The sequence below is a fragment of the Cebus imitator genome, unplaced genomic scaffold, assembly GCF_001604975.1.
Source record: "Cebus imitator isolate Cc_AM_T3 unplaced genomic scaffold, Cebus_imitator-1.0 Scaffold119, whole genome shotgun sequence".
Taxonomy (NCBI): Eukaryota; Metazoa; Chordata; class Mammalia; order Primates; family Cebidae; genus Cebus; species Cebus imitator.
The window spans coordinates 5,554,631-5,563,114 of NW_016107434.1; the positions used below are offsets into that span (position 1 = coordinate 5,554,631).

Here is an 8,484-nt window from a genome sequence, read left to right on the forward strand (position 1 = left end):
TTAAAAAGGGGTTTCACCATGTTGGTCAGGCTGGTCTTGAACTCCCGACCTCAGGTGAATCTGCTCGCCTTGGCCTCCAAAGTGCTTGGATTACAGGCGTGAGCCACTGTGCCCAGGCTTTGCCCTTCTATTTTTTTTTAGAAATCTTCCTTACTATCAATTTTTCATATATTATCATTATTATTAATTTGAGACAGTCTCACTCTGTCACCCAGGCTGCAGTGCAGTGGTGCAATCTCAGCTCACTGCAACCTCCATCTCCCGGGTTCACACAATTCTCATGCCTCAGCCTCCCAAGTAGCTGGGATTACAGGTGTGTGTCACCACCCCGGCTAAAAATTTTCCATATATATTATATTCAACATAGAAAAGATTGGGAGAAGAGACTAAGTCGGTTTTTACTTCAGTAGTCCAGCATTACATGATGAGTCAAGTGAAGAAAAAAAGATAAGGGAGAATAAGCTCAAGATGATTCCAAAGCTTCAGGTCCAGGAAACAGGGAAATGATAGTGCCAATAAAGCATGATGAATCTGAACTAAGGACGGTGGTACATCTAAATGGAGGGACCGAAAAAAATCAGACCGGAACCCAAGTGAATCATCAAGGTTGGAGGCAGAGGAGAGGTGAGCTTCCTGATAGGGAGCATAAAGCAAAGGAAAAGAAGAACATAGGCAACCCAGGACTAGGCACAGGAGACAAGAGATACAGAGAGTCCCACACACTTACTTGTACTAAATCAACAACCTGCAGGACCAGTCCTACTTAGTACCTGAGTCAATCTTGGAAAGATAAGAGAGGTAACAGAAATTTCACCCTCACCAAAAAAGGGGGTTAAGAGTGTAGGGGGAGCTGTTAGAGAGCATCTAGAATACCTTGGCTTATCTGATTCACCAAAGGTAAGAATCCCAGGCCTCTATACAGTCATCAAACCAGCCTTGCCAGGTGCCCAGTCTGTATGCATGGTTTCTGTCCCAATTCCTGCTTCTCACTTCACTTCCCTTCTGGGGTTGAAATGCTACCCTGATATTACCCTATTCTTAGTCCACCTGGCTGAAGCCCCAGCCTGTTACCTTGCCTATATTCAGTCCCTTCTCACTGATGAATGGACTATTGACTAAGGTCCTCCTTCAAGTCAGAGATCTCCTCTCTCCTTACTCAGGATACGCAGTTTTAAAGATAAATAATGAAAGTCAGAGCTTACTGCAATGAACCACCCTCATCCACAAACCTGTGGATCCTTGGCTATCAGCTCCACTTGGGATGAAGCCATATCCCCTTGGACACTTTGATCTGGCTCACGAGAAATAAGAGAAGGTCCATCCAGGAGAGTGTGCTATGTCTAAAGCCAGGAGAAGAGAAACTTTAAGGGTAAGAGCCAGTTTTCAAGCCAGTCAGTTCCTGCAGAAAGATGAAAGAGAATGAAGATGGCTACGGATTGTTAGGTTTGGTAAGAAGTAAGTCACAGTGACAGTGGAGGGAGACGATTTCAATCATGTGGTAGAGATAGAAGGCAGATTACAGGGAATTTTATTTTGAATGCTTCTTATAGTAGAGAAACTGGAAAGATTCAATCACTGTGAAATCTTTATTTAAGCCTGTCTTTAGGTACAAATCACAAAAAAATGTTCATAGAAGTTCATCCAATTATTATAGCTTCTCATCTCCTTCAATTTCCTTCTTCCCTTTCTTCCTTCTTCCTTTTCTTTTCTCTTAGACGTTCTACTTACCCTTTCTCATTTGCGACTACATTCCTAGTCTAGCTTAAATAGAGACACAGAAAAATCCTTACTAAAATAACAAAATCTACAAATAAATAAATAAAATGCATGTCGAGTACTTCTGGGGCCAGAATGAAGAAGGGTGCAAGGGAGGCTCCATCATCACTCTTAGAAACATGAAAATCTTAATAAACAATGGTAATAGAAAATCAACCTACACATAAAAACCTGATCCTTTTTTGCTCTCAGCTGTCCAGGCTGCAGAAATGAAAATAGCACACAAGAAGGATACAGGTGAGTGGTACAGGGCGGGAATACAAAGTCATTAAGTGAAAGCCATTATCCTCAGGAAGGCTCCAGAGAACAGGCTAGGTGGCAAAAGCAGCAGAATTATCTGAAGAACCTCTGGAATACCAACTTCCCCTTTGCTATGGAGAAACAGGGTACGGCATGCCTCACTTCTCTGTGTTTCAAATGCATTTCCCCTTCTGAGACTTCAGGCAGCCTTTAAGATCCAGTTCAAAATACACTCATCGGATGACACCTTCCCTAACAGAAGCCCTTCTGGGCAGAGTTCCCTGCTCCATCCTCTGGGCTCTCACAAGACTTGTCCATACGTCTAAGTCCACTCAAAACTTGTATTTGTTTACGTCTATCTGCTGGTCAGGGGCTCTGTGACCTCTGTATCCTTGATGCCTCCTACAGTGCCTGCCACAAAGTAGGTGATTAATAACTGTGTGAGGGAGAAAGAAAGAAAAAAAAAAAGAGGGATAGTGGGGAGAGCAAGATGGAGGAAGAGAGAAAGAGGATGCATCTGACCACCTTCCCTGGCCAAGAAAAAGGGAAATGAATTTAAAAATAACTTGGGGGAAAAGGGACTGAAAGGGGGAAATGACTTTCCTGAGTCTTGTCTGCTTCTCACTCTTCTCTCTGCCACATCCTCTCACCACTTGAGATCTCACACAACAATGGTCTCGTTTTCACTCCTGATTCCTCAAATTGCCCAAAGGGAAAGCAAGAAGCCAGACAGCATTCTGACTTCTTCCATCCCATCTCCTCAAATCTCAGATCATGTTTTCCGCTGTGGGTCTCTCCTCCCTTGTTCTCTGCCCCCCTCATCTTCCCCACACACCACTCCTGTCGCGTGGCCCTGGAGGACCCATCAGGCCTCTCAGGCTGCTGTGCCATCTATGTCCAGGTGGGAGCTTTTGCCTCAGAAGGAAACCAAGAGGCTCTCAGGGGCGGCCTGTGGTGTCTCCGCTAGGAAACACTAGACCAGGGCTACAAAATTACCTGAGAAAGAATATTGTTAAGAAGGGTTAGGCATCCCAGGGATGGGAGAGGAGAAAGGAGCAAGTTCTGGGGAAAAAAAGCGCTGAATGATTTACAGTCCTTCCTCCCACACTCCTCAAACTCTTTCATGGATGGCCATTCTGCATTTTTCCCTTGATCCATGGGTCAGAACCATTTACCCAACTGTCCTCTCATGATCTCTACACTTTGACTACTGAAGCTTCTTAACTCTCTTTCCAACCAGATGCACTTTCCCTCCCAAGAATCCCTCAGCCTTGTGGATTTGCTCCTGGCTCTCCTTTCCTTACCGGAATATTCAGCTGCCTCCCCTTCCCCAGTATGCTTTCCCCGGGAGTTCTGGAACCACCATTTCCTCAATGGAGATCAAACGTACAAAAGCAGTTTACAATGCACAGCATGAGAATAAACTACTGCCAAGAATAAAACCTTCCTTTCTCTCCCATAATCTCTGTCCTTCTCCCAGATGATTTCTTACGCCTTCCTCCCCCATACACTGTTGCTCCCTCTTCACCCGGCAGGCTTGGTTTGGTGCGGGGTGGGAACCAAAGCTGTGTGCTGCACAGTGGGCAGTGTCAGGATGCAGGCAGGCATCTCAGCCCGGGGCCTTGGCAGAGTTCCCAGGCAAAGCCATCGGCCCAGGCCGGGAGAGTAGGCATGGATAAGGTGGGAGAGGGCATAAGTACGGTGACTGTAGCCCCCCAGCACCAGCAGCTCCCCCTGCAGCACAGCACCTGCAGCCCCCACATGGGGGGAAGGTAGAGGTGCCAGGTGAGTCCAGCTATCAGTCCTTAGTTCATAGGCCTCAAAACTCAGCAGGTCCCCAGTCTCACCCAGCCCACCTGCCACATACAACCGCCCACCCAGTGCAGCCATGACATGGCCAGCCCGAGGTACCCCCATAGGGCTCAGAAATGTCCCTGGCTTCTCAAGTTTGGGGTCGTAGTGCAGCAGTGAGGCCAGGTATTGGCCACTCCCACCACAGCCACCGCTCACATACAATCGGCCCTCCAAAATGGCAGCTGCATGGGCAAAACATGGTGCTGGAAGTGCAGGTGCTGGCCTAAGGGAAAACAGGACAAGATAAGGCAACTAGCATCTTCAACTCTCCTTCTATTCCAAGTCTCCTAATCTCTCCCTTGCCTGCTCACCTCCAGACATCGAGCTCAGGGTTGTAGGTCTCCACAGAGTCCAGGGCAACACCATTTTGTCTTCCACCTAGGGCATAAAGTTGTCCATCCAGTGCCACCAAGGGGAAAAAGCTTCGAGCCTGGGACAAAGGAGCCATTTCCTCCCAGTCCTCTTGATTGGGCTCCCACCTGGACGTAGGCAAGAAGAGTGACTCTGTGTGGTTGGCTAGGCCAGCAATTTCTCTCCCTGCCCACCTTGGGGCCTACCACATCCTGCCCACTCTTAGAAGCTCGTACCTGAGAGTTGAAGCCAGGGTGTTGGAGTGACTGTAGAAATCTTGTCCCCCACACACATAGAGTTCACGTCCTGCCAGGCTCGCGGCCCCATGCCGGAAGCGTCCTGGGGCAGGCAGGGCAGGCAGCTGTCCCCACTCCACAGTTCGTACAAGTCCGATGCCACAGCGGAAGGCTCGGGCCCACCACACTGCTTGGGATGGTTGTCTTAGGGCCATGTCTGGTCTCAGCCCATCCCCGCCAATCACTACCAGTGCCTGGTCAGGCTCCCTCCGTCTCTCTTGGCCTGGAACATCAGCCTGTACCATCAGCTGGTGCAACAGATCTGGGGTCAGGGGTGGAGGTAGCCCGGCTGCCCGCACCCTTCGCAGCTCCCTGGTGGACATGCGGCCAAAGCGGACGCATTGCAGCAGGGCCTTGGCCTCTGACTCTTGGGTCTCGGGGTTGGCAGCTAGCCAACACCGTGCAGCCACAAAGGCCTCGAACTCCTCCTGCACATGAAGCTCATCACTATCCAGAAGCTCAGCCAAGCAGGCAGCTGGTAAAGAAGGGAAAGCACGGCACAAGGCTACAGCAGGCAGGTGGGTGAGGAGGTAGTGACGGGCTTTGCTCCAGAGCCTCTCCAACCCAGGGGCTTCCGCCATGGGGAACAGGGCCAGGCAACGGGCGGGGCTGAGGCCCTGTGCCAAGCCTTTCTGACACAAATCCAGGCAGGAAGAGCTCTGGTACTGCAGAGCAGCCTGAGCAGCTCTCAGGAGTCCTGGCCACCTTGCCCGCACAACTCCAGAGTAAGCAAAAGAGACCAGGAGTCGCAGGTCCCGGGTGGAGATGGTCCGCAGAGACACCTCTGTGCCCTTGGATTCCCTCATCCCGCTGAGGAGCATGGCCCCAAAGAACTCACTGCCGCAGGCCAGGGCTGCTCGGTGCACTGTAGGAGGACAGAAGAAATAGAGGAGGACTCAAAGTGTTGCAAGACTTATAGGCACTACCCCAACTTGGCACCTCGAGCTATGGCCCTTCAAGCCACCCACTGCTACAGGCCAAACTGTGGTGTGCATCAGAATACCATGAGTAGTTGTTAAAATGTGGGTTTCAGTGGCCCACTCCCAGAGATTCTGATTCTAGAGTTCTAGACAGAGACTCTAGAAATTTATATTTTAACACTTCAAGTAACCCTATGTGATTCTCATGTTAGTGGCCTGAAGACACTTTGATGAATATTGCTTTAGTCTTTTCAATCAGGTCGGTCAGAAAAAAAAATCTGAATGGATCACGTTGAGAAGCATTTGCTAAGAGGGGCACAAAATAAATGGAAAAGACCAACACACAACTTATATAGGTCTCTCTATGTTGTGTGCAAAATAAAACTCTTTACAATTTCAAGAACCAAAACTGACAACTATTCTGTTAGATTTTGCTGGGAAAGTGGCACCACTTGGGAATGGCTATAATCCAACTTCATCTAATTACTGTCTCTTCTTGCCTAAGATTTAGTCTTTAATGTTTTCCATTTGTCTCAGCTTTTCTCTGCATAACCCTCTCCTGATCTTGGTATAATTTATAGAATCATGAGATCTGAAACTTGAGACCTTCAAAATAACCTAAGTCAATTATTCCCTTTAAAGTAAGGGAACTGGCTGGGCGAGGTGGCTCATGCCTATAATCCCAGCACTTTGGGAGGCTGAGGTAGGTGGATCACTTGAGGTCAGGAGTTCAAGGCCAATCTGGCCAACATGGTGAAACTCTGTCTCTACTAAAAAAAGACAAAAATTAGCTGGACATGGTGGCAGGCACCTGTAATCCCAGCTACTTGGAGGCTGAGGCAGAAGAATCACATGAACCTGGGAGGCGACGGTTGCAGTGGGCTGAGACTGCACCACTGCACTCCAGCCTGGATGACAGAGCAAGACTCCACCTCTAAATAAATAAATAAATAAATAAATAAATAAAATAAGGAAACTGAGTTGAATCCTAGAGAAACGACGTGATTTATTTTCCATTTCCATGTGGGCAGATCATCTCCATCCACTGTCACTGATGTCAGGCTTCACTAAGCATGCTGGTGTACCAATGCCTTGGTTATGACAATGAAACTGTCCTGTTTACATGTACTGTTACACAATTAAACCTCATACTCCACATCACCTATGGATTATTCTGGCCAAAATATTTAACTTGAATCTATTCAACTCTTTAAATCTAAAGTCAAGTTTATAGGAAGTTGAAAGGCTAAAGGAACAAGTTAGACAAAATCACAAGGGGAAGAAAAATATACAAATCTAGAAAATGGAGCATTTTATAGGATAACCTTCTTTTTTCTTATAGATAGGGTCTCACTCTGTTGCCCAGCCTGGAGTGCAATGGTGCAGTCTTGGCTTACTGCAACCTCCACCCCCCGGGTTCAAGCGATTCTCGTGCCTCAGCCTCCGGAGTAGCTGGACTACAGGTGCGCACTACCATGCCTGGCTAATTTTTGTATTTTTAGTAGAGACAGGGTTTCGCCATGTTGGCCAGGCTGACCTTGAACTGATCTGCCTGCCTCAGCCTCCCAAGGTGTTGGGATTACAGGCGTGAGCCACCACACCGGGCCCAGGATAACCAATCTTATACGTTACTGTTTTTACCAATCAATATATCAAGTAATAAAAAAGGGGAAGGAGGGCTGTACTGGATTAAAGGAAGCTTAAGAGACATACAACTGAGAATAGCATAGACCTTGATTAATTCCTGGGTTGAACAAACTCATTCTAAAAAATGTTTTTTGGACAATTGGGAAAATATAAACGTGGACTAGGTGATATTAAAAAATTACTGTCCAGGCACGGTGGCTCATGCCTGTAAACCCAGCACTTTGGGAGGCTGAGGCAGGTGGATCACCTGGGGTCAGAAATTTGAGAGCCGCCAAGCCAACACGGTAAAAACCCCATCTCTACTAAAAATATGAAAATTAGCTGGATGTGGTGGTTCATGCCTGTAATCCCAGCTACTCAGGAGGCTGAGGCAGGAGAGTCGCTTGAACCTAGGAGGTGGAGGTTGCAGTGAGTTGAGATCATGCCATTGTACTCCAGCCTGGGCAACAGAGCAAGATTCTGTCTCTAAATAAATAAATAAATAATAACTATTAATCTTGTTGTGCATGATAAAGGTATTATGGTTATGATAAAATGTCCTCTTTGCTTTTTTCCTTTCATACCTAGTCCCACAGAATTGTCCTCTTTTAAAGAGATGCATACTCAAATATTTATGAGTAAAATTTCATGAATTTCCTTTAAACTTCAGCAAAAAATAAACAGACGAAATAAATATAGTAAACAGTTGTTAAGTCTGGGCAATGGGTGTTTGAGTGTTCATCTTATTCTTTGGTTTGGAAATTGCTTTATAATAAAAAGGTAGGTAGGAATGCTGCTAGAAGTCCTTATAGGCAGGTCACAGAGGCCCAGGCTGTTTAAGAACTCCATGCTGCCTTGATCAACTGTGGCATGTGTGCCTCTCCCAAAGGGCAGGTGTTGTTCATATGACTTTCCCTTGTCTTTTAAGCAGTAGGTAGTGGACTGGTACTTCCCAAGTAGTAAGCCTCAATGATAGATTTCAAATATATATTGTCTGATAACATCTACATTCCTCAAAACAAGCTAAGCCATCTCAGCTTCCATATCATCAATCAACCTGTAGTTCAAAGCCAACCCTGAAAGGGCTCACGATCACTTGTATTCACCTCTTACTCATTACTATTCCCTAGGATTTTAAGTGACAGGTTCCCAACCATTAAGTAGGAAAGTTTCCTAGGGGAATAAAAGCAGTGATACAAGTATGCTTAAATTCAAAAGCCTAGTGAGAATTTTATAATTACAAACATTTAAATCACCCCTCCATCTAGTGCTATCAGAAATGAAAATAAAGACCTTTGGAGTAGTTTTCCTTCTAGGAGTCCCAGAAGCACTTTAGATCCCAGTCACTCCTCTAATGAGCAGTAGCTATGTGACTCTGGACAAGTCTTGGATTCTGATTTTTTTTTTTTTTTTTTTTTTTT

The 8,484-nt window shown here is 46.5% G+C and overlaps 1 protein-coding gene across 8 annotated transcripts in view; it reads right to left on the reverse strand.

Moving 5' to 3' along the window:
- Positions 1-1,562: 1,562 nt before the first annotated feature.
- KLHL33 (kelch like family member 33) overlaps positions 1,563-8,484 on the reverse strand; it is an 18,848-nt gene continuing 11,926 nt past the window's right edge. For all 8 annotated transcript variants that reach the window (XM_037742395.1, XM_017539586.2, XM_037742398.1 and 5 more), the window contains 3 exons: positions 4,458-5,382; positions 4,182-4,349; positions 1,563-4,093 (listed from right to left, as the gene is read on the reverse strand). In XM_037742395.1, coding sequence (XP_037598323.1) covers positions 3,541-4,093; positions 4,182-4,349; positions 4,458-5,382 — 1,646 coding nt within the window. In that variant the 3' untranslated portion in view covers positions 1,563-3,540. The remainder of the gene's footprint in view (positions 4,094-4,181; positions 4,350-4,457; positions 5,383-8,484) is intronic.